The 27,162-nt window shown below is 46.7% G+C and overlaps 1 protein-coding gene across 1 annotated transcript in view; it reads left to right on the plus strand.

The window, feature by feature from the left end:
- The window catches only part of LOC138467978 (serine palmitoyltransferase 3-like), a 1,426,144-nt gene that overhangs the window by 1,288,362 nt on the left and 110,620 nt on the right, over positions 1-27,162 (plus strand). Inside the window, exon 11 of the mRNA XM_069608333.1 lies at positions 23,748-23,877. Coding sequence (XP_069464434.1) covers positions 23,748-23,877 — 130 coding nt within the window. The remainder of the gene's footprint in view (positions 1-23,747; positions 23,878-27,162) is intronic.

A 27,162-nucleotide genomic window follows, 5' to 3' on the forward strand; every position in this document is an offset into this window, starting at 1 on the left:
AGTGTGAATCCAACCGAGGGATGCTGACGAGAAGGGGGCAAGTCTAAAGTCCCGGGAAACTGTGTGTTGCCAAGAGTGAACCCGGCCGAGGGATGTCCACTGGAACTGTTTAAACAGACATTAAGATTTGTGAACGAAGGAAAAGCTGTAGTGAACCCAGAGAAGGGTGACTGAAAGTAAAATAAGGGTCAGCGCCCAGAAGCGGGGGACCCAGAGGTGAGAAATCCTCAACCCAAAGTGAAACCAAGAAACAAACTTTCATGTTTTGTTGAAGGAACTTTTATTTTATTTACGTCGGGCCCTCGAAGGCAAGAGACTTTCAAGAGAAACGAGACTTGGCCAACGAGACCCCTGATAAGCTGGAACTGAACTTTCGACTCGTGCTGGGAGAAGCTAGAGTGTGTACTGTGGTCCAAGATCCCATCTTACTCCATTGACAAAACGTGGGCAAGGGAGATCCAAGCTACCGCATCCTAACATATTATTTAAGAACACTTCTTTCTTTCCTTGAAAATCAGCCCACACCCTCTTTGTATTAGTTGTAAGGTTTGGCAATAGGTTTCATAGTATAGGCCCTTTTTATTTTGACACAACGCCAATAGTACTACCTTCTTTTCATTTGATGGTCGACGCTTGCTCCAATCTTAGATTTGAGTTTAGATTAGGCGTTTCTTCCACCCTGCATTCATTGTTCAATATACACCCTTGAAATGTGATCACTTGTGTCTGTCTCTCAACATCTGATGATTTTTCCCTCTGCTCCTCCTCACCTGGTTCTTCAGAGGAACTTTGCAAAGCTTCAGTCTTCTTCTTTCTCCTGATCTTCTTTTACTTCTCAAACTTCTTCTCCTTCTTCTCGTAGAGATAAGGGCAAGCTCCACCAGAGGCCACCTTGCCTGGGTGGGTGACACACCAGGCAGTGGGGACTCCGAGGAGCCTACCCCTACCAGGGGAAAAAGCCTTACCACTGAAAAAACCCTGGGAAGATGTCAAAGTGAAGTGGATGTTGCTAAAGACGATGGCCAAAGAGGAGCCGGGATCCATGAAGAAGCCTTTGAAAGGCTGTAAATCCACAGGTAAGGCGTGGTAAGTAACCAGCAGGGGGAATCGCCAGAGTGTAACTAAAGAGCAGAAAAAGTCCAAGAATGACAGTCAGCAGGGAGAAACAAGTGGAATGTAAGGACCCAACGAAGGACCCAGCTGATGCGGGATAAACACTAACGCCAGTAATACGAGAGGAGAGAGTGAATCCAGGCAGAAAGAGAGAACCGAAGGCATGGGAACGAGACAAAAGAAAGGGAAAGCCTAAGGGAGAAGGGAGGCTCTGACCGCGGCAGCGGAACAGAACTGCTGACGTCTCGGAGCACTGAACGCCAAGAGGGACAGGCAAGCAAAAAAGGAGCGAATAAGCCCGGTGAGGGCGAAGTACAAGCGTCAACCAAGGAATAGCGTTGCCACGCTCAGAACTGTGGCTGGGAAGTAGACTTGTAGTTGCGGCGGTCATCTTGGAAGGAGACTAGACTGCTGAAAAAATAGCGGGTAGGAACGGAATGGCAAGCTCAATGGAGTCGCCAGCACCGCCACCGTTTCCACGTTCAGAACATGACACTGTCTTGTTGCCACCATGAGTTCCTCACACTCTACTTCAACTATGCCTTCCACACTGGCTCCTCCGTATTCTTCCTCATCATCTTCTCTCAGCTGTGGCTCATTTTTAGATTCAAAGGTCCCGCTCGGCTGCCTTGATTTGTAACAAATAGACCGCACCTTTTGGAAAGCCATTCTGAATCCTCACTGCCTCTGAGTCCTTCTTCCTCGTCCTACTACCATAAGCATTGTGAGTGCTGTAGTACATAGTGGATTGTTTAAATTAGTTTGTTTTAATTTAACAATAAGCCATCAATATTTTAGTAAGTAGGGGAATGGTTAGATATGGTTGTCACCAATTCTCCCTGGTATTTGTCCACTTCCATGTGATCCTGCCTCATGATACCACCCCCAGGGTCAGGATCAGGTAGCAGCTGCCTTCCCCTGTACACATGAGGAGGCCCATACCAGGGTCCTAGTTATCTTACTAGATTAATCACACTACCCTGTAGAGAGGCTTTTAGTATAATTCGTATAGCCAAGCAATCTTTCATAAACTGAAAGATGTGCTCCCTATTAAGCAAACTTAAAAATGTATTCCTCAAGTCACCACATTCCACTCTCCTCATTGCGCCAAATGTTAATGTTAAAGGTATTTGTACCGCGGAGTGGTCACCAGGCGCTCTGGCGAATCTGAAAGAGGAGGCATGGGAGGGTAGTAGGGTGTAGTGGCAATAGGCTAGTGAGAGTTGTGATGTTTTGTTGGCAGCTTCAGGTCGGTTTTCGCTAAGCATGAGTGCGGTTATCGGGTTGGTGAGAGTTCCCATGTGGTGTTGATACGGGTTATGTGTTGTCTTTTGTTGCAGTATGGTGAAGTACATGCGGTTTGCTGTGCGAGAAGTGGTTTTGTGGGTTTCTGTGTGAGAAGTGTATGCGGAAAGTTATTTTTTTTTGTTTGGGGATAGTGTTTTTTGGGAGTAGTCTTTTTTTTTAATTTTTTTTAATTTAATTTTTTTCCCCTGGTACATGATCAGAAATTGAGATCACCCCATCCCATCTCTGCTACAGTAGTGTTCTTATACAGTGTGGGGGAGGGAAAAATATGGTCAATCTGGGAATATGATCTATGAACATGGGAGTTTATTTTAGTTTTTAATTTGCCATTGCACCACATCCACCATTGATTGAAGTAGTGGATCTTGCTTTTGGCTGATTCTAGCACTGAAATCTCAAGAGAAATAGTTCTTGCCCCTGATTGAGTTCCTACACAGTAGCCACATTAATAGGATTAGCTACCTTTCTTATTCCTAATCACCTCTTGGGGGGAGGCAAACCCTTAGCTGAGCAATATTGCAACCCCACCTCTTTGGTATCAATTCCTGTATGGAATTGATTGCTGTATTCCTTATGCCGGGGCCTATATTGGTCTGATTCTCTCAGGTGTGCCTCATGCAAACACATGATATCACGCATGTTGGTTAATAATTGCAGGAAGAGCTTATGTCTCGTGGACGGCAAATTCAAACCCCCTTGTATTTGACCAGATCTTCACCAATTAACTTGTAGGAGGTCCAAGGAACTGGAGCTGGGCATTTATTGTCTTGTTATAGCTGTCATTTAGGTGCAATCCAAGTGGGTTAACTTGTGTCTACGCAAGAACATGTTCAAGCTACTGTTTTCCTTCCCCTCTGCCACCCAGATAGATTGCCTAACATGATGGAAGAAACTCTCTATACTATTGGGAATGGCCCGATTTTCCGACGTACCCAACATTCCATCTGCTTCTCAAAGTCAAATCTTCCACAAGCTGCAAATCGCAGATCAACTACATTCCATCAAGAAGGCCCTGTGTCTACTCTCAGAAATATACGTCCTTCTTCTTGTCAAGGAGCAGAGCCTGCATTCTGCGTGACAATAGTTCTTGGCTTGATCTTGAGTTTTGGGATTTTTTTTTGTTGTTAGCCAGACGATTGATCAACCGGTCAGTTTATCTTTAAGTGACATCACATCCTCCAGCCGGCCACACATAAGTGGCAGCCCTACTAGTTGGCTGCAACTGTCAAGAAGTACCATTATTCAGTACTGATCTTCTCCATATTGTTTTCTCTAGCAGGCCAGCCGCCCACCCAAATCACTGTTCTTGTTGGTTACAGCTACTTCTTTTATTAGCCGTTGCTTGGAGATTTATCCTTGCATCGTAACGCGTACAAGCCATCATCTAACGTTTGGTCTGTGTTTTATCTATTTAATTTAAACTTTATGCCCGACAGGAAAAGCCATCGGTAGCCCATGCCTCTCATGATGAGCTGCTCCATAACAGGCTTCATGCTCTGCCCTCTTGCCAGAGTGACCTGGGAGATATTGTTGAATATCTCGATTACTATCCAAGAACAAAATGTACCTCTTTTTATGGGCATTAGCTAATACATTTCATTTGAGTTTGTAGTTATGAAGTTTGACTACACTTCTCTGGGCTGGTCCAGGATTGTTTCAGGGTCTGCCCCCTCAATGTGCCCCATCTATTTCTGTTTTTCAATCATTCAGGTGGACACCAATAAAGGCGATTTTGGGCAGACACGCACTCCTTGATGTTTCAAAGCTCAAATGCTTCCTTTAGATTCTTTATCCTGACATTATCTCATCTACATCGGTGCCCCAACTCTTCACATTTGGATTGTAGCTCTTTGACCGTCTGCGTGAGAGTCTTAACTGTGGCAGTAGTAGCCTTCTCAGAATTGCTCAATTTTAAATTGTGTTCTACCTCTATATCAGTTAATCTGTTACCCAAGTGCTCTATCTCTTTCCTCTTTTCTGCGATTGCTGCTGATAAATCTTCCCTGAATAGTCTTATTGCTTCCTTCAGTGTTTTTTAATTTGTCTTTGAACACCCCTATGGAGGCCTCCAAACCCTGTTTCTTGAGGGGGTCCCACCATCATGCCACTCTTTGCTGAATCCTCACGTGTATATATCTATTTGTGGCTTCTCTACTACCTTGTGTGGTGTGAGAGTAGATCGTTTGTCCCACAGTAATGGGGTATCTCCTGATCCACTTTTTATTTTCTTTGAGGACAGGACGGTGTATTAACCAAATCCACTTGAAAGGTAGGTGCCATGCAGAAAGCCACACAAACCCATCCACCTTCAAAGTACTTAGGCATAGGCAAGACAAGCATGTGTGAAGGAGGCAAAATCCAAGGAAATGCAGCCTGCATGATTATTTTCCTTCTTGAATTCTCCAGACACAAGCCATTAGTATTCCGCCATACACTCCCAATGAGCCTTCATTTCTACATTTGCCTAAGCCTCTCACAGCTATGACTATTCTTCTTATTCTATTGTCATGGGCAACCCGGTGAGGAACAGTGTGTGTATGCCACTGGGGAGCCTCTTAGGATTCACCTTGGAGTCGGCTTGGCTCTGTTAGAAACTGCCAGTCTTAATATGGGAAGCAACGGGGTTCCCCTTCTTGTTCTTGCTGCACACAGACAATTCCCCCCTTCTGAAGAAGTAAGGCACAATCCACATTTTACCTGAAATTTGCTTTCTCACTTAATAAAGCCAACTTCCACTAATTAGTCTGTATATTTCGGTCTAGCCTATTAACACACTTTGCAAGCGTGACCTTTTAAAAACCTTAAAAATCGAATAGACAAACTCTCAAGAGATTAAGAAAAAGGAATATGAAAATCTGGCTCCATGAACTGAAGAGCTAACTAAGATTTGCCTGCACACATTAATCAAAGAACCTTTCCTCCCCACCCTTCACTCTTATACATGAATCTATCACACGTATACCTTATGACTAGCTTACACTCCAGGCCACATTTAGCTATTATCTGACATCCTTGAATCTGTCTACCTTGGCACTGTCCCAAACCTGTACCTACATTCACGTTTTTTGTGTTTGTTGTACTATGAATAACATTCAAGCACCAGCATTTCTGTTAGTAATGGCACCTTGGTAAAAGCATCACCCACACCATGTAACCCAACTGTCGGCTCAAAAGTGGGATACTGACTGTAAGCAGGCTATTTGGATTAATAACCTCATCCCAAGTTTCCTATTCTTTGTACATAAGTCACACAAGCACCTTAAAGCAGTGACACATTATAAAACGCAAATATTAATTTACCCTCTAATGATTTTGACTAGGCAAATGTCATGCTTGGCCTATATTACTTTACCATTTCTAACAGCCTATAAGTGGAGAGAAGGGATGCAACATCATTTACTTGCCTGCAAGGAATTATTGGTATAGAACATGCCTGGCATTACTCATACATAGCATTAGGGCAACAGAAATTCCGACAGCTACAATGTTTTTCACACAATATGTATTTTTCCCAAGTTTTCACAGTTCCGTAGGGCATAGACATATAAATGGAATGGTAGCTATCTGCTATACAAAAACACTAATTAGTCTGTATATTGGTGCGTCTTATTTTTAAATTTTCTTTTCCCACCCCCACCTACCAACCCCACTTACCTTCTTCTCTGTCTTTCGGAGTGGACACGCTGGGAACACTTATTTTCCCAACGCGTCCGCTCCCGATTGCCACCATGGAAAGGGAAAACTGACTCCTTTTTCCGTTTCCCAGTAGTGGCCATTTTCTTGGTCTTTTTTTTTTATTATTTTTTTTTTCTGTCCCGAAACGCTGCAGCGTTTTGGGACAGAAAAAACTGCTTTTAGTGCCCCGGTCATGCAGATCTTGCGGGCCGGGGTACTAATAGCAAAATTCCCCTTGTGGCAGGGACATTCCCGAGTCTATAACTATGGGCCCCGGGTCATTACCTGACTCGGCAATGCCCCCGCCTCTCGGAGCATATTGCATAATTAGTAACATATGCTACAAGGATTTTGAAAAAAGTTTGTTACGTGATGCTATATGAAACACAAAATATTGTTATTCCATATGTCCATTTGGGTATATTATACGGGACATTTGTGAAATAATGAAGTAACCTTGGAAGCACTACCATTTTCAAAAACGCGGCCCAACCCGTTAATCTGAGAGGCAGTTTGGCCCAAAACTTCATGGAGTTCTCTATTTTGTTCATCGCCTTCAACATGTTCTCAGCATGTTCTACTTTAGGATTGTGGAAAATATCAACTCCCAGGTATCCAAATGTGTCAATTTCCCATTTTATTGGTAACACCAGCAACGTGCTCATAGGGAGTCCCTGTACCCCGCCAGGGGAAATATGCTTGACTTCTGTGCATTTATTGTAATCCCTGAAAGATCTGTGTAGCGCTCAAACACATCCAATATATCTTGTAAATTGGTCTCTGGTTGTTGCAGATAAAGAAGCATGTCAGCCGCATACAGAGATCGGGTATGTGCTACCCCTTATTCTGATGCCCGCCTCAAGATATTCCTTCCTTAAATATACTGCTAGCCAAGGCAAGGCCAATATAAATAACATGGGAGACCACGGACAACCCTGTATTGTGCTTTTGCTTAGTTCCCATTGCTCTGATATTGTGGTGCCTGTTTTAACTCTCGCAACCGGGTTGCTATATAGAAGCTTTACCCATTTGATTTAAGTAGGGCTGATACAGAAACTTTTTAGCACCACTAGCAACTATGGCCACCTGACTGAGTCAAAGGCCTTAACTTCGTCCAGCAAGGTTACCACCATTAGTTGGGTGCTATCTTGGGTGTGGTCGATGATTGTTACAACTCCCTTAGGTTAAATGCGATATTACTGTTTGGAACATTGGCTGATTGATCCGGATTTATAAGTTTGTGAATTACTGGCTTCAACCTGTTAGCCATCAGAGCTGTCAATATCTTCTCGTCTTCATTTAGCACCAAGAGCGATCTGTAAGAGCCACACTCGTCTCAGGCTTCAATAATGGGACTATAATTGACTCCCTTAATGACAGCCGCAAGACGCCTTTATCAAGGGATTCGTTCAGCATTGTTAACAATTGGGGCGTGATCGCTACCATGAATTCTTTATAGAACTCACTTGGTAGTCCGTCTGTGGCCTGGAGCCTTCCCTGACGGTAACCCCTGTATGGTGTGGTCCAGCTCCTCTTTAGTTATGGGGGCTTCGTGCTTCGCCATCTCAACTACATCTAGCTTTGGAAGATCTATAAGTTCTATAAATTCTGGGGCTTCCGCTATCTCTGCTTCTTGGGTTTCTGATGTCTCCTAGTATAAAATCTTATAAAAATCGCAGAAACATCTGTTTATATCCTGTTATGTCTTGCAGACCTTCCCATTCTTTGCTGTAAGTGTCCGGATCATGATCCGCTCTGTTTCCCTTTTGTACAACCAGGCTAGCAAGCGTCCTGGTTTATCCCCTTCGGCGTGCTGCCGTTCGGCATATTTCCGATAAGTACATTCGGAATTGAAGGAACGGACCAAAAAAAGTCTGAATGCACAAAGTCCAGAAAAAGCTACCACCAAAGGTTTGAACACCAAAAGTTGGATCTTTTGGTGGTAGCATGGGATTGGAGGTGACAACCCCGCTGCACACCCGACATTAAAAAAAAAAATGGGGCTGTGGGGCTGTCCCCTGCAACACCCTGCTCACTATACTGTGTGGTATAGTGAGCAGGGTGTTGCGGGGACAACCCCACAGCACACCCGAGAAAGCAAACAGGGGCTGCAGGTGTGTCCCCCGCAACACCCCGCTCACTATACTTTAGAGTATAGTGCGGAAGGGGTAGTGCGGAAACCCCTGCAGCCTTCCTTAAAATTAAAAAAAACAAAAAGGACCCTGCAGCGTCGGTTCCAGATCCACGGAAGTGAAAGGGAACTGGCGCCGCAGGGACTCGGCGTGAAGAAAAGGTAAGTAGGATTTGTTTATGTTGGGGGTGTGGGTGGGGGGCATTGTGGGTGGGGGTGTTGTGGGTGTGGGTCGGGGTTTGGTTGTGTAGGGGTTTTGAACGTGTGTTTGCACGGGAAATGTACGAACCTTTTGTGGTTCGTACTTTTCACATGCAAACTTTTCCGTCGCGGGAAAATCGGCTGCGGTCGCATCACGTAGATCCGTGAATGTACCTAAATGGGGGTGTGGCCAAGGAGCAATGAGATAGGTGCTTTCCTGAAGCTCCCGCGGATCCTACATGATCCTGGTGCGTAGAGGCATGAAAACTGACATAATTTGCCTGCAGCTGGTACAGCTGCTGTAGGAACATGCGGGGAACAGAAGGCATTAACTGAAGAAAAGAACTGTGCTCCACCCGAAGAAGGATTCTCCCATCGGAGCGGATACCAAATGGCGTTAAGCTCAAGACATAGGATTCTATCGGGAGAGGTATGGCAGACCGAAGCCCGGCTAGCGACATTAGAGCAACGAGCTGGGGAGATCAGAAGGAAGGCTGCAATCTCACTTTATTGCAAGAGGTCTGACCAGCGGCACTGGTTAACACTGAAGCCGCCGCCGAGAAGATCTGTGGACTCAGAAACTGTGTGCGAACTCTGTGTACAAGCGCGGCGGTGCGAGAAGAAAATTATGGAAATGACCAGGAGATGCAGATTCAGAGGATGTGGGTCGAGTGCCAGAAGGGGGCGCGACAGCGCACTGAGATGCCAGCTGAGTAAGGGAAAGAAGAGACGGGAGAGCACTCCGTGGCATTCGCTGGAAAGCAACAGTAGCAAACAAAGGGATACACCGAACACTCTTTCCACAGTGCGGAAACTGACACGACCGCTGTGGCAAGGTATACTTGTCAAGCTAGAGGAACCGAAAGCAGCACAACACGGGCAATTTTGGATGTATAGCAATAAATTGCACTGCATGCAGAACGGAGGAGAGTGAAAGAATTCGTAGAGACTCGTAAACATTCGGAATGAGTGAGAGGGCGGCACCACCAAAGTCACAGATGAAACACGAACAGAGTGGGCACAAAAGCCAGGCTAATAAGGACTGGAACCTACAGCTCCACAAGGACCCAGAGGGAGAGCCTTAGCACAACTGTTCTGCATGCAGGGAGCAAGGCACAACACTATAAGGCAACGAGTGACGTACAGCAGGGGCTGCATGGACCTGATGGCAATCCATTTGGTGTGAACAGGGTTGCTGCACCCTGTCTATGCATGTTGCTACTGCCGGGCGGAGTTTGCAAACGATCGACCAAACGCAGCAAAGCTCACGGCGGGCCCCTGACTGCATGATTACAGATTGACCCTGAAATCCCCTGCCAGGTGTACCCTGGGTGCACAACAGAGCAACCTCATGGCGGCCCAGTACACATCCAAGTAAAGGTACATGCTGCGCACCCCCAAAAAGACATCTGAGCAGCGCTCCTCCTAAAGCCGAGGGCACTAGAGCTCCCTGGGCGCAGCGAGATATCACTATTACCAACAATCAGAGGCTGATCTGAACTCCATTGTGTGCACCCACTCTAAGCCCGCCAGTACACCAGGGCAACGGCGGCAGTCCAAGAATGTAGTAAAATGCAGGACTAGGTGCCCCACCTATGCAGAGGGGGCATGCATTGCAAAGGGGGTTCGCAGAGCAGCCCGCAGCGAGCTGGAAAGTGGTGAGGAGGAAGGAAGAGCAGAACACATAAAGAACATAAACAAGCTCTCAGCAGCAGGAGACAGACCCAACAACCAGGAGACTGGCCCAGGCACGGAGTAAAGGATAACGAAGAAGAGCCGCTTGACACGGCCAAATACAAAACCGCTGGGAGGCAGACCACTTGCAGAGTAAGGCGCGAAGGGCCAGCACAACCACAGATGCTGGGCAAGAAAAAAAACACCAGAGATAAAGCGAAAACGGTGTCATCCAAGGCAAATAACAACAAAGCGAAACAGACATCCCTGGACATGTTTACCAGACCCGCCCTAGTGGTGGGAGGAACACAGACGCAGCCACAGGAATCGCTGGGAGGGGACACACAAGGACTAATGGATAAATAAATAAATACTGGTGGCTGTTGCCAAACTGAAAGCGTCTCTAGAATTCAAAATTGGCACAATGCAGATTGACATCTTGTTCATGTCTAAGGGTTGTCAGAACGCACTGGGCAGTAGAAAGAGGTGCAAGCTAATACCAGCAGTTGCAAGGACGACACCTCAGAGGTCTTCATCTTGAAACAGCAAGTACGAAACTTGGAAAACAGGGCTGAAGAAGCGGAAGGCCGGGCCAGGCACAACAATGTTTGGATCATTGGGCTCCCGGAAGGTGAGGAAGGGCAGAACCCGACCAACTACATAGAAGACATGTTCCTGCAGGAAATAGGAGCAGGCCTGCTCGCCCAAGGATTTACGGTGGAAACGGCACACAGAGCACTGACAAGGAGACCCCAACCCGGTGCCCTGCCGAGGCCAATAATAGCCAAGATATTGAACTATTAAGGACCAGGAGAAAATATTGGAACATTTCCAGAAAGGCGGCACCATTGATAGAGCGTCGGCGTCCATCACAGCGTACCCGGACTACACCTTCTTAGTGCAAAAAGCAACAGACGAACGATGGGGCAGTAAAAAGAAGACTGCGAGCGGCCCAACTCAAGTTTTTGTTACTGTATCTGGCCATGATGAAGGTGCTTTACAAAGAGCGGGCCATGTTTTTCGAAACCCCAGAGGACGTCAACAACTGGATGGATGCTTAGAATATGCCGACGGAGCAGCAGAACCTTAACGAAGCAGAAAGTGAGAAGTGACACGCCGATGGGGACCTTATGTATATTTTAGGGGGAGGAGGGAGTAACAAGAGGAAGGGAGACAGACACTTGGACTATCAGATAAGCAGGCTCTATGACCTGATACTAAGAACGTTAAGCAACGCACGCCGAGTTAGATCGGGCAGGGCAGGAAGAGCTCTTACCCCCAGTAGGTTAATTAGTTGGGATACTGGTAGCAAAGTATCCACCTGCTGCGCTCATAGTACTGGCAAATGCCAAGAAAAGAGGGAGAAGCAGGGATGCCTGAGATTCAGTTATGGAGCTGGGCAATTGTTGGGGTTAGGTTAGGAGGGGCAGGGGGGTTCTGGGGAAGTTAAAGGGGAACAAGCCTACAAACACAAGCTGGGAAGCAAGAGGAGGGGGTGAGGGCAGACATGAAGCAGGGAGGAGTAGACAATGGCTAAGATGAGCGAACTGAGGATAGCAAACTGGAATGTGAGGGGGCTCTCTAACTATATTAAACGAAACAGGGTTATGATGTACTTGAAGCGACAGAAAATAGATATTGCATTGCTGCAAGAAACTTACTTAACCAAGGAAAAGCAGGATGCAATAACACAGAAATGGAAAGGGATAACCCTAGGGGCGACCTATTCAGTGTACGCTAGAGGGATTATAACATGGATAGCGCCTCATGTCCCGTTCAAGCTACTCCAGTCTACCATAGACAAAGACGGCAGGATGGCATTGATAAGGGGGCTGGTAGAAAATAAAGAAGTGAGTATTATCAACATTTATGCCCCGAATCAAGATACTACAGCCTACATTAGGACCCTATATACCAAGATAATCCCATATATGGACGGGGTGGTGGTGCGGTGGGGACTTTAATTGTACCCTCGATCCAGCGATTGACAGGTCGGACAAAAAGGTGACACAACCGATCCTGGCAGCGAAGGCCCTAAACACCCTGTTAAAAGCGTTTCAGCTGGAAGATGTATGGAGGCTGCACCACCCACAAGTCAGAATACTCGCACTACTCTGCCCCACAGAACCTGTACATCAGGCTAGATTATATATTTATTGGAACGGAGTGGATGAAAGAAGTGACACAAGCAGCATTCAAAAGCCATGGTCCTTTCAGACCATGCCCCACTGGTGGTAACGTGGCAGATTCTGCCACCCAGAGCCAGAATCCCGACATGGAAACTTAGGGCGAAAGCATTGAAAGACAGTGTTTAGAGAAGACCTGAGAAAGGAAATACAAGAGTATTTCGAACATAACACACGCAGTGTAGAATTGGCTGGGACATTGAGGGAGACGGTTAAAGTGGTAATGGGGGGAGTGGCAATATCTAAATCAAAGGGGTTGCAAGGCGGCATAACACGGGAACTACAAAATGCAGAAAGGAAGTTAGAAACAATGATGCTACAGGGCACGTGATCCCGAGAGGAGGCAAAGATAATAAATCAATTACAACTAGAATGTAGAGAACGCTGGGAGAGTTTAAGCAACTTAAGCTATAGGAAATATGTTGAGAGGCAACACGCGGAAGGTGACAAGCCAGGCAGATTACTAGCCTGGTTATACAAAAGCGTGACCCCTAGACAAACAATTGGAGCAATGCAAGGAATGGATGGTCAGATAAGAGAAACTCAGGAAGGAGTAAACAAATGCTTCTGTGAATACTATAAGAGATTATACGCAGACCCTGCTGAAGAAGAAGAGATAGACATATCGGAAACTCTAATAAAAAATCATACTCCCCAAACTCGAGGAGGAAGATGGAGAGAAACTAGAGGTCCCAATAATGTCGGAGGAGCTACAACAAGTAATCAATCTACTGCCCACCAACAAGACCCCAGGGATGGATGGACTCTCTAGTCAATTTTACAAAGCTTATAAGACAGAAATACTCCCCCCCACCCCCCCTGCAAACCCCCACTGGTAGCTATGCTAAATGAGGCGTTTAACACAGGCACATTGCCCAGGTCTCTGAGGGAGGCCATCAATATTCCCCTCTTTAAACCCAACAAACCAGACCCGGACTGCGGGTCCTACAGACCGCTCTCCCTGCTCAATCAGGACAGGTAGATCCTGAAGGCTGTGATGGCTATTATATTGAGGCCAATAATAAAGAAACTCATACACCGAGACCAAACCGGATGTGTCTCGTGCAGGAACATTTCCAACAATTTACGGAGACTTCATCATGTCATAGATTATGTCCAGGGGAGCACGCAAGAGGCGGCTATAATCTCACCGGATGCGGTGAAAGTCTCCGACTCGGTTAAATGGCCCTGGCTATTGGCGGTTTTGGAAGAATTTGGAGATGGGTCCTATAATTATACAGTGAGCCAGTGGCACGAGTCAGAACGGACACTAGCATTTCAGAACAATGGCGACTGAGTAAGGGCACCAGACAGGGATGCCTGTGGTCCCTGATGCTTTTCATCCTAGCATTAGAACCATTAGCGGCATATTTAAGTTAACAATATGGGGAAGTGGGAATCCGCACAATGGGAGGGCAGCACTTGATATCGATGTATGCAGATGATATTCTACTGTACCTACAATACCCAGAAGAGAACCTACAATTCATCCTGGAAGTTATGGAACAGTATGCAAGGTTGTCTGGTATAACAGTTAGCCCTAAAAAGTCTAGTATATTTCCCCTGGGGAGGTATGTAGGAATGCCAAAACACAAACTGACGGTATTACAGATAAAGTGGGAAACGGAGACGTTCAGATACCTGGGGATAGATGTATATCATAAAACTAAAGACGAACCCAAGAAAAACACTATAAAAACGGCATCAAAGATAGAAAACAGCATGAAATTTTGGGCCAAACTACCATTGACTATGATGGGAAGAGTGGCGCTATTAAAGATGGTGGTGTTGTCCAGGCTATTGCACTATTTTGCTAATGTCCCACATATAATATCCAAACGATTCTTCTCGAAACTACAGTGCATATGCACATGGTTCATCTGGCATAATTCCAGGAATAGAATGGCATTGTGGAAGTTACAAAACTCATATGAGCAGGGAGGCATTAGATTGCCAAACTTCGAAGTATACTATCTGGCTACTCAACTCCAATATGTAGCAAGGTGGCTATCGGAGGAACAAACACTTGAGTCGAAGTTGAGTGCTGAAAGTGCCCCTTATTGAATGAATGTGGTTGCCAAAACAACGAAGGGCGGTAGAGGGCAGATTACTAGACCTGGGAGGGAAGATGTGGTCTAGAGTTTACCAGGTAATGGAAAACCCGTACCTGTGTTCCCCACAGATACCGTTAGTGACGCTAGAAGGAGTAGATGAGCAAATCAGGCTGAACATCAGAAGGAAGTGGGAACCGGTAGGCATAGCGACAATCGGGGATGCGTGGCTCATTGGAAAGGTTAAGGAATTCAGTACACTGGTGGAGGACACAGGGTTGCATCAGGGACAGCATATTACATATTCCAGATTGGTGAGGATTATAAAAGGTACCTGGCCCGATGCGGTGTTGACCCAACAGACAGATGCAGTAATAGAAACATTATATGATGTGTCTGAAGAAGGCCACAAGGTCTCCCGCATATACGAGTTGCTGATGGCTAAGGTAGGGAAAGAGGTGGTCCAGACCAGAATTAACTGGGAGGAGGATGTGGGGGAAGCAGTGGAAGACGGTCTGTTGATCAGAGCGCAAAAATACCACAAAAAGGTGTCGAGAAATACGCGGTTGCAACAGATTCAGTTGTACTTCACCCATAGGGTGTACATGACCCCCAAGAAAATTGCTAAGTTTAACCATGCAGGTCCACAGACATGTCCGAAATGAGGGGAAGGGGATGTAGGAATGGTACACATGTTTTGGTCATGTCCCGAAATAGGCGAGTTTTGGAGGGAGGTGGCTCAAATGATGGCAAGCAAAGAGATTAATTTGGATGTGAGCTCCCCTTGGGCATGCCTGTTGGGGGTTGGGGGGGTTTCTCCAGGCCTCGTAAAGCTAAACATGTGAGCAAATTGAAAGACCTGGTGTATATACTTGCCAAATGTTGAATAGCAATTAGTTGGAAAGCGCGTAAGAGACCGCCGGCACAGGTCTGGTGGCAAAATCTTAAGAAATGGCCGAATGCCGAAACAATGGTATGGCAAAAAGTGGTGGGAAGAGAGGGGATGCGGAGGCAGACACATTGGTCGCTTGGAGACAACTGGTAGCGACATTATCCATATCAGACCGAGATAGCTCGAGTAGAGATGGTTCTACAGGGGAGGAGTAGTGGAGGACACGTTTGCAGGGGCAGGTGGAGGAAGAGCGGAGTGGGCTGTAGGCTGGGGGGAGGGCAGGAGTTTGGGGTTGGGAGTAAGGAAAAATGTGACATGAAACTGTACGTGCAAATCAATATGTGCAATGGTTTATTGTGCTGTATGGTTGACAAGTTGGAAAACTAATAAACTGTTTTTTTTAAAAGAAACTAAATTGACCTAACCTGTACCAATGTACTAAACATTCCTGCTGCAGGGCTACAGTCTCTCGGGCGCTCCTACCAGGGAGATCTCCATGCCCATTAATGGTTTCTAATTTTATTTCCGCCTTGCGTAAGTCATTTTCTATTGCGGCCTGAACCCCCTTAGCCTTGGCGATTGCTGTTCCCTGATCACCACTTTGAAAGCCTCCCAGAACGTGCCAGCTGATTCCACACTACCTATATTAAGCGTGAAGAAATCCTGCACCTCTTCTCTTAGCTGTTCCCGTAATGTTACATCTCCCAGGGCTTCACTCCTAAGTCTCCACACGTGCTCTCGGCGTGGGCCAGTGGGGGGACTCGCCACATAGCCACCAACAGGGCATGACCCGATAACCCTTGTGCTTTATATTCCGCCCCCTCAAATTCCCCCATGGTGTCATGGGGAGCAGAGTAATGCGAATATCCGCGGACCTGCGGATGCAGTGTCCGCCATATGTCCAAAAGCTTAAAAGTTTGCAACAATGTGCCCAGCGCTTTGGCGGCGGGGGCCGGGTGTGTACTTTTATCATCAGATATGTCTAATATAGGGTTAAGCGTGCAGTTAAAGTCCCCACCCCATATCAATGTACCATCTGTGTGGGCTTATTCATGGGTATAGCTTGCAAAAATAAGCCACAGTCTCTTGGTTTGGCGCAAATGTGTTAATTATACAGCATTCCCTATGTGCAACCCGCCCTCGCAGTACCAACATCCTGCCCTCTTTATCTTGAAAGGTCTCAAGCACTCTGAGGTATTGACAGTGCCTTTGTGAGGTGAGTCTCTTGCAGGAGCGCAATGTCAATTTTCTGACGCCTTAAGTAAGTCATTATTTTGTTACGTTTTATATAACTGTTAAGGCCCCTGACGTTCCAGGATGGTATTCTAAGTTTCCCCATCATACCTATACCTCCAAGCACCTCTCTGCAATCCAATATTCAAGTACAAGTTCAGCATATACAATGTGGACTCAGAGGCTAACCCCTGTCCCCTGTTAAGAAAGATTTTCATTTTGTGTGTAATTTTCCCTCCAGTTGTGAACCCCCCAACTTTTTTGCTTTGTTTAAACACCTTAGTCTGACTACCAGAGGAGCCCAGCCTTCTGCTGCACTCCTGGGCTTTTTCGCTCACTTCTGATGGGGAAACTGACATGCGCTTAAAGAAAGTCAGTACTGGCAGACTGTTTCCCTTGGTCCTTGTCAGTGTTGCAACTTTTCTGCAACCTGTAACAAGTGTACAATGTACCTTACATTACAGTGCACTTGGGTCTATAGTAATTTCCAAAGGCCCTAGATACTCTCGAAGGATTTTTTAGGAGAAGTGCAGATGTGTCTTGGACAGAGCTGGTGGCAGCTTATCATTTCGTATAATTTTTAACCCTTTCCTGCCAGGTAAACCGTGATTGCCGCTTTTAGCACGAAAAGGTGGCCTGGCTCCATAATTGCAATGCCACGATGGTCTTTGTCCTGTCCTTTGGCCATCTTGCCTCTTCACCTTCCCCAGGTCGAGCCGACCCAGATCAGTCCTTATTTGGGCATGCATTCTCCTGCGAAACGGCAAGCTTTCACAGGCTTATGAATCCCTTGTGGTGTGCCCCTAGGATGTGGGCTGGAACGTCTGGTTCCAATACACATCTTGGGTGCAAGAGAGTCTGAGGTGCTGTGAATGCCTGGGACCACCGTGATCCGTGATTGGTCCACTTATGGTATGCCTGTATGTGAACAGATCTCCCATTGGGTCCTCGTCATTTGGGCACAAAGGAGGTGTTGGATAAGAGAAGGCTCCAAAAACCCATACCATGTCGATCTCTGGAGTTCTCGCTGAACGATGGATAGGATCCAAGTATCCTGAAACTGTCATGGGTGCTACTCCCGAGGGGCCAGGACTGGCCCAGTGCCCTCGGAAGCAGACCCGTCTTCCACTACTCCGGACCCAGCAGACCCCTACAGGGGCCCTTTGGACCGTGTACTGGCACCTTTGGCGCCAGGTTCATGAAGGGTTTCAGTCCCGGCGCCATAGGCGCCGGGCTCATATTGATAAACAGTGTAATAATGCTTGGGTGGACTTACCTGAGGCAGACAATGCTGCATATTTACCCAGAACAATCCAGTCTGGTTGAAGTCCCCAGCCATCAGGGCTGGGAGGAACTATTCCCTCCATTCAGGAACTCTTTTCTTACCTGGGTGGAACCGGTGGAAAAACACACACTGGAAGCACTTCTCTGCTATTTAAACCACGCTCGATGGAAAACACGTGCTTCGCATTATTCTGCAGCAGCAGCAGGACGCTCACCGAGTCGGCTCCTGCATTCCAGGTCCAGAGTCATCTTCAGCTTCCGCGCAGCAACCTGTGGATGAAGAAAGACACAGAACAATACTTACCAGATCCCGGAATCCAGTCACCGGCACAACCTGGAAAGAATAAACATAAGGTTAGAAAAGTGCAACTCGCTCGCAGCCGCGCCCGCTTACCTGATCCATCCGTGATTGCAACGGAGCTAACCGCGGCCTTCTCTTCGGCAGCTTCTCTGCACCTGAAAGGCAAAGGACATAATTAAAAAGGGGTTCGGGTGAAGGCAGTCGCATTCATCTTAACTTACCAGTTTTTGCACGCGCAGAAGCGGCCGCATCAAACGCAGCATCCCGGCACCTGAAAACTAGAAAAAGGACATTATTAGAGGTGCCATTAAAAGCGGCCAACGATCATTATACTTACGTGCATCGGCACGTGCATTGGCAACGGATATAAAGCCCGCAGCATTCCGGCACCTGAAAACTAGAAAAAGGACATTATTAGAGGTGCCATTAAAAGCGTCCAACGAACATTATACTTACGTGCATCGGCACGTGCAGCGGCAATGGAAAACTACGCCCACAGCATCCCGAGGCCTGAAACAAAGGAAAAGGGACATTATTGAGGTGCCCATCTTTTAAAGCCTAAAGACTACAGTATACTTACAGGCATCCGCTCGTGCAGTAACGGCGGCATCGCTCTTCGGCATCCCAGCACCAGTGCCACAACTAAGGCCGCAAAAGACTTGAGCCTCAACACTGAACTCATCCAATGACGTAACTGGAATCCACGCACCCCTGCACCAGACGCAGGATGGAGAGCTCAGCATTTATACGCCTAAGGTGAGAGCTCGCCGAGACAAGTAGAAAGCTAGGCTGTGGGAGAAACTGGCGATTGGTGGGAGAAGGAATCCCATCAAACGGTGATTAACCCTTTTTCTTCCACCTGCAGAAAACTTACCCTGCAAGTCAGACATTCGATAAGAGGAAGCCCAGTCCTGAGAGTCGTCCGAGCTCTACGCTTCTCAATTGAAGAAACGATAGCAGCCCAGCCGGGATCAGCGCCTCCGTGGGAATCAGGTGAGCGTTACAGAAACTAAGATACCGAGTCGAGGAACCGCTGGTGACCCACTGGAAGGTTTGGCACCTTGAGCCCGCTGTCGTCCCATGGGACCCCTTTGCGTCTGGTCATCATAGAAGGTCTGCGAAGGCGGTATGACTCATTGTAATAGTGGGACCAACTATTCTCGGCACCTTCATCAAACCTTGCAAGTAAGCCTCTTCGGAAGTGTCCCAGGGCCAAGCAGTGGACTGACCAGCTTGCGTAGGAGTTTTGCCCTAATGCCGCAGCAGTTTCGAGGAGGCCCTTGAAACTTGGTACATCGCGAGCTCCTGGTTCACAGCACTCTCACACCCATACATGTGGCATTCCCAGGTCTGGAGTAAAGTGAGTGCGCCCGAACCGGAGTATACGCGGTTACCGTGTGGCCCAGCCATGGTGACGAACTTTGCAGGTGCGCTGCTTTTATGCCCCTCTTGCCCCTTAAGCCTGCATCAGTGAAACTTGTCTGTTCCATCCACTAGGGGCAGAGAAATTGCCACTGTGCCGTTTGGGAATCAATGCTGTATCTTCGTCGCTGAAAGCTGCAGAGCTGCCAAATTGCCGCAGTTGAACCTGCAAGCGAAGTGGACATGACTGCCACAGTTTGGTAAAGGAGTGCACCGGGGGTTGGTGAGTAATCACAACCTTAACTGGTGGCCCCTAGTGCCCCCATCCATTTTTACGCACGAGTGGCCCCTCTCCTTTCCACTGCTAGTGCGAACTATTTCCAACTCTTGGAATCAACTCTGCCCTCAAGTGGAGGCCCTCCTCGAATAGTGGGAACCTATTCATCACCTCACCCTCCTTCCTGAGCTGCTGCAGACCATTGAAGAGACCCCGTTTTGCCCATCTGCATTACTGCGTGCGCCAGCATTGCAAGTGCATTGGAGCAATAGGCTCCACTCTTCTTATGGATTGGACTGCCTCTTAGTGTGTTTGATGCAGAAGGGACTAAAGACTATTTGCACTGCCTGCTTCCTCCCCCTTTTAGGTTGTGGACCCATTTCGTGCATTCACCCTTTAGAATCTATTGGTCTTGTATTTATGTTTTTAGATAGGATTGTGTTGGCTTAAAAGTATTATTGTGATTTGTGTGTTGAAACTCAAAGGCCTTGAAATAAATGTAATTGTATTATTAATATATATATATATATATATATATATATATATATATATATATATATATATATATATATATATATATAATTACACCTGACTGGGAGTGATTTGTAAGTGTCCTTTAATCTGTGTGCTCATTGAGGTCATTCAGTCACCCTCACCCCTCCTAAGACCTAGTCTTGACCGCCGCCAAGCTACCTTGATTGGTCTAGCTTGTCCAGAAGGTTACCCTGTTCCAAGAAACTAGGCTGGCCTTCTGAACCTCTGCCCACCAGGTCAGAGTTCAGAAATCTGTCTCAACAACCCCCAATTAACTACTCCAACACCGCCCCCTCCCAACAATTGCCCAGCTCAATACCTCGAGCTCAGGCATCCCCCACTTCTCACTGTCGCTCCAGGTTCTTGTCCTGGTGCGTGGGCGCAGTAGGCGGGTACATAACTGCTAGTACCCGAACAATCAATCAAATCCATGGAGTAGAGTGCCTCCGCGCAGTGTGCTTTTCAACAAGCACCACGTCATGGGCTCCTGCATTTTAGCAATACTCGTTCTCCAGAAACGTCCAACTGTGGGGTCAACCTGCGGCTTTATCCTGTATTTACGGTCCTCTGCCACCTTGCAATTGTCCCAGTCCTTTGCACGTGTCTATTCGTTGTTACTTGGTCCCGCTTCTGCTCCAGTTGACAAATTTTGCGTGTCCATCCATGTGTTTGCATCTTTCGGGTTATCAGAGAAAATGGCTCAACCTTTGTGAGGCACTTTCAGTCTAGCCGGGTACAGCAACATGTACTTCAGGTTAGCCGCCCATAATCTTTTTAACAGCAATGTAACTCATAAGTTGCTTCTGCACTTGTAGGGTGTAGTCCAGATATGCAGTTATCGTAGCAGATGCTCGTTGGATCGCTCCCCCTTTACGGAAGTATTCTAGGATCTTCTCCCTATGGCGGTAGTTCAATATCTGGGCTATGATTGGCCTTGGCAGGGCTCCCTGCAGTGCGCTCCTTTGACCGTAAAGCCTTGAGTCAGGGCGCCTGGACCGATTTCCTGCTGCAACAGGGTCTCAATGTAGTCCGTCTGGTTCGCTCCTTCTCCTTCTGGGAGCCCAATAATTCTTACATTATTACGCCTAGCTCTGCCTTCAGCCTCTTCAGCTCGGTCTTCCAAGTTACGCACTTGCTGTTGCAGTACCCTGACTTCTTCAGCGGTGTCTTTTATGCCACTTTGCATTCTCCGTAACTGTCTTTTCCAATATTCCTGTGTGTTGGTTAATGACCTCACATCCTGTCTTAACAAGTTTACATCTATGCTGATGGCATCGATTTTAGTTTCTAGTGATTCTTTCAAAGATTCTATGGCTTTTAGGATCTGTTGGTCTCCTTTCTTGAGCGTCTGCTCTCTTTGAGGTGTCATTGAAACAACATTTTCTGCCTCTGTAGCGTGCTTATTGAAGGCATCCAATGTAGGTTGCTTTGCCTTACTTTTCTGGGACTAAGATGTCATGATTGCTTTAATTCATCGGGGCTCTGTACTTCAGTGTGAACCTGCTCATCTAGTCCACTACCCTACAAGACGGCTCTCCAGTAAGCGGTTGTTTTTATCCACAGATATTGTGCCCCAACTGTTGCTCAATAAAATGTATTTGTGGTATGCCAGCACTTTGCCTATTGCTTCTGTGCACCAATGTTTTCTTTCGTGCTTGTGCTTCGCCTTGGGTAAATGCCGTCCAAGCTTGCCTCCAATGAGTTACTTATGCCTGCCGGAGGCTATCAGTTGTGATTCGATGACACTTTATGATCCTTAGCCGGTTGACCACTGGAATGCATACATATACACAGGACCTTTACGCAACCACCAGTTTATGGCTTAATGCATTTGTGGAAGCCGGCAGTGTTCGCACTTCTTCTTTGCGTAGCCCCAATTTATACAGAATGGCACACCTCCTTTCCACGTGTTTTATTATTCAGTCGGACCTCATAAGTCTCTTGTGCCTAGCAACCTTGTTTTTATTCAGTCCAGGCATCCGGGCAGTGTTTGTGGTGTTATCCACTGCACCAATTTTGCAGGGCGCCCCAGTGTTTGGTCCGTAATAGGGTTGTTGCTCTCGGATCTTAACTCCCAATTCAGTCATTGCGGTCGGCCACAATTGCCATATGTTGGCCTGCGACGTGCAACTGCAATTTAGGGGCTGGAGGTGGCGTTGTCCTCTCAAAGCACCCGTTGCCACAGACGTGCGGTTCTGTCCTTCTGTAACTGATGTAGCCGTTCCACTTGCTGCCTATTTCCTGTGTCCTAGCGCTCCTCTGCTTCCTTACTGCCTATGTGGGCATAGGTCGAATCACAGTGAATTTGGCACCTCTTGCGTGCATAATTGCTCCACTGCTCACGCCTCTCCATCCAGGACCACACCACCCTGGAGACCGCCTCCGGCAGTAATTTTCATTCGGCTAATATTGCTGACTGGATCACAGTAGGAACCCTCAGTGCGATGACTGACACGTTCTATGGGCTGTGCTTGTTGTCTGGGGGCGGACCGCAGTGGAAACCGGCATGCGGTTATTATTGCGTTCGGCAACCTTCGCGCGACTACATCTTGAGCATTTGTAAAAATGGGATTTCAGAACTTATTCTCAAAAAGTTACTGAAGTGAAGAATTGCGAGATTACTGCCACACTATTCACCAGCCCACATTGAACTAGCTGGGACTGAAGGAACCGGGTGTGGAGAATGATGCCTGAATGAGGAAGATATAGCAGCATTGTGTTTGAAGTGGGGACTTGAATTACTTGCAGTCCTAAATAAGTATGAAAGAAATTTTCAAAACCTGTGGTATTCCATTGTAGATTGCAATACTATATACAGCTTAATTTATGCATTGGTAAAAATAGCTGAAGTATGTGCCTTAAAATTAAAAATAGAATTAAGATTTTACAGAAGGCCTAAAGCCAAGGTGGACATGATACTAATGGTGGTACAAGGATTGGGTAGAAGAAGATACCAGAAATGACCTAATATTGGAAGTATTTAGTTTAAGAGATTGAGTCCGGTCCTTGGCTGTGATAAGACATTGCCATAGACGGATGTTATCCACCAAAGAGGACACCGCTAGATAGTTGCTTGTCATCAGCATTCTGATATCTAAAGAGGCCCATCTGATAATTATTATTTTCTTGGAAATTATATATGATGGTTAATGTTAACAGTAATTATTAGCACAACCCACAAACTGAGTAGTTCCTCGACACTCAATTGATAAATGTTACACTGCAGTCATTCTGAAACCTGATCCCATATTGTCTTCAGAGTCCTCTGGTTACATGGTTTCTCAAATACAATAGGTATAAGCAGATTTTAATTGTATCAGTTTTTTAAAAAAAATACTTTTGTCAGTACCTGCAGTTATTATAACTCAAAAACTGACTAACAAATGAGTGGATTATTAAAATTGCAACAATTATTAAGAGTTAATGAAAAGGTACCTTAATGCAGGTTCAATGTTTTATTATGGCTGTTTATTGTATTCCCCTTTTAGTTCTTGTAATAACTAGTTCACTTTCATTTCACCTCAGAGCTTTTGCCCGACACATGCTGGAAAAAGGAATTGGAGTTGTCGTAGTGGGATTTCCAGCTACTCCTATTACAGAGGCCCGGGCTCGGTTTTGTGTCTCTGCTGCACACACTCGACAGATGTTGGACAAAGTAAGTATTAGCACGTGTCGGGCTACACCAAAGAGAGTAGTAATGTCTCTTTAGGATGGCTAGTGCAAGAATTCATTTTTCAGTATTTTGGTGTTTCTTTAGATGAACTGAGTTTTTCTGTAGAGATTGTGTTTTATTTTTTAAACCATGTGGTAGACATTGCTTCAGCAGTTAGCCGGCATACTGAGTGGTTATTATTGAGACTCCATTTATACCTTATTTGTATATCACATTGTTTTTTTATGCCCAAGTCCAGTGTATTGCACTTAATTGGGAGAACACAATGTGGGCTAAGCTACACTAACGTTGTAATGATTCATTGTGATTGGTTTGGAAGATGGGCATAGATGCAAAAACATGTACCCATTCTTTCTTCATGTTGGGATCTTAATTTATATTCATAAACACTGAACATCTGCATCCATGCACAAGATCCCAGAATACTATTTAAACATAGAAGAGAGAACATGCTGCTTCGTGCATTTTATATACACGCATACGTATGCAATTCCTGTCTGAAACAGACACTGCTTTAAGCTTATAGAGTAGCAGTTGAAGCCCATTCTTTTTATTTAAATCAAATTTTATTGGCATTTTAATTATAACAGCGCAAAGCAGCAATTGTGAATTACTCATTAACCCCAACTATAAAACAACCCTCTCCCCTGACATGGATGTTTAAACTTGACTCGCCCAAAAGTCAGACACATAGTGATGCCACTTCTCTGAATTAGGGTATTTCCTCTGGGTACGCTGGAACATAGGGCAGATGGGCCCCCCCCTCGAGTCGCCAACTTGGGCAACAGGTCCATCAATATCACTCCACAGTACTCACACTTCTCCTGTCCATTCATCCCCTACCTATTCCCCAGCCTCACTTGTCCAACCGTCCATATTTCTCAAAGAATGGGAGCCATACACCCTCAATTTTAGACCTGGATTCAGCTAAGAGGTGGGTTAAGTATTCCATGTCGTATATTGCACGGATTTAGGGAAGCTGCTCTTTTTTCACCGGCATTTGCAGGCTTTTCCCCATTTGGCTCAAGCAACATCTTTCTGCAACCAACATGTGAAACATATTGCCCTGTTCCACTTCAGTCCCTCCCTCCGTATTCACACCAATGAGAACGAGCCACGGGGCGAGATCCCTTTGGATCGCATCAACCTCCTTTATCCAAGACAATACCCCCCTCCAGTATGCGTGTAGCCTGGAACAGCTTCACCACATGTGGATATAATCCTCTTTTTCACAATGACATTTCCAACAATGTGGATCATATCCCTCCCTCATCCGGGCTATCCTCCCTGGGGGAAGGGGTAATGCCACCTATGCAACAATTTCAGGGCTTGGTGTCTATATTGAAGCGATGTAGTAGAGCATTGAGCCCGCCTACACATTTGAGCCCATAGTGTGTCCTCAATATCCCTACCCAGGTCCTGTTCCCATTTGACTCTTGAAGGGGGGTGTTCCCTCGGTTGCCAGGAGAAGCAGTTTGTGTAATTCAGCCATCAGCGCTTTGGGCCCCTTCTGTGTAATGAAGACTTTTTCAAAATTTGTCAACTCCCTCCTGAGGCCATCCCCCCATCGTTCCTCGGACAAGGCCCCCTTTAGTTGTAGGAAGCGAAAGGGTGACAGTTTACATAGGCCGAGGGCCTCCTCCACACCTTGCAGAGACATGAAGGCCCCCCCAACTCAGTTGTCCCGGCCTGCTGAGCCCAGCCCCATACCAAGATTGGAACGCCAATGGCTCCTCAATCCCATCCCAGAGCAAAGGAGCCCAGATGCAGATCAAGGGGGATGGCCATGTTGTGAGACACCTGTTATCGCCCCCCTCCTTCCAAAAGGACCACAGGACCTCCAGTACCTGGTGATGCAAGAATCTATTTGGAATGTGGTCTCTGGAGACCCATAACCACTCGTCCAGCATGAGCGGAGCCAGTACCTCATTGTCCATTGCAACCTACTGTTTCTCTGACACCGAGCTAAAGTGATCCACCAAGGCTCTCAGCTGGGTCGCTTTGTAGTACTTTGCCAAGCCAAGGAATCCCACTCCCCTCTCCTTTGGTCGAATTAATGTCCCATATGAGATCCTATGTTTTGTCCCTGGCCAGAAAAAAACGCAACATGGTACGCTTCACCTCCGTCAAGAAAAGCATGGCCACTGGCACCGTTAGCATTTGAAACAAGAATACAAATTTGGGGAGACCCACCATAATTATAGAATTTGGATGTACCATCCATGATAGTCCCAATCCCGCCCACCTCTCCATGTCTCGCTTCACAGCTGCCCAAAGGTGGAGAAATTTACTAGTGAAGAGATCACTGGGACACCATGTCACATGGATCCCAGATATAGGAATGTTTCCCTCTGCACCTTAAAAGGCAGCCCACCACTGATTTCCCCATGTTGACTTTGAAGCCTGACAACGCTCCAAACTCCCCAACACGTGGGGAATCGATAGAGATGCCTGGTTCTCCAGCATGGGGTCTGGCATGGATTCACATGCTCATGAATATTCCCCGTCAGGCTGGGAATCCTCGGTAAAGAAAAAATCAGTATCAGTTTCGCTTCTGATCTGTCTTTCTCAGTAGTAACCAATCACTGGTCTCTGGGTCATACTGCCCCCAGCCAATGACTACCCTCTCCCCAAGCCCCGCCTCTGGCAGCCATCTTCAGATTTTTACTTCACGCTCAAGTGTTGGGAGTCCTCGTGCTTAGCTCTTGAGCTTTTGCTGCGTTTTCGCCCTTTTTCAAAGAGAATTTTTCATTTTTCGGTCAAATAGAGCCTCAAGCTCCACCGTCTCTACATCCGATTAACGGGGATCCATGTCGGATTTTTCTACGCCCCTCAAGGGTGAAGATTTTATTGAGTTACGCTTCTTGGAGGAGTCCAGAAGTTTCTGCGGCCTACCCGAACATGGCCCAGGAGAAAGGAAGCGCGACGCCCGGAAAGCTGTTCAGGGTCTGCCCTGGATGCCAGCTACAGAATGTGTTGAAGGAGGACGAGCATTCAAAATGTCTCTACTGCCTTCATGAGGACAAAACGCAGGTGGAGAAGGACTGTGCGTTTTGCAGGAACATGTCGGAACGGACCATCAGGGACCAACACCTTAGTCTCTCCAACTGGCTGGAAGGAAGGAGTCCGTCAGGTGAGAAGAAGAAGAAGAAGTCCGAGCGGTCTTCTAAGTCCTGTGAGGGCGCCCTGGCGATGGGGGCCCAGCCAGAAGGCAAAGCACCACGAGTCCGCGGGAGCGCCGAACGGTCGGGCTCTTCGGCTGCCAGG

Source organism: Ambystoma mexicanum, chromosome 4q (assembly GCF_040938575.1).
Source record: "Ambystoma mexicanum isolate Mex_15411 chromosome 4q, UKY_AmexF1_1, whole genome shotgun sequence".
In the NCBI taxonomy this organism is placed as follows: domain Eukaryota; kingdom Metazoa; phylum Chordata; class Amphibia; order Caudata; family Ambystomatidae; genus Ambystoma; species Ambystoma mexicanum.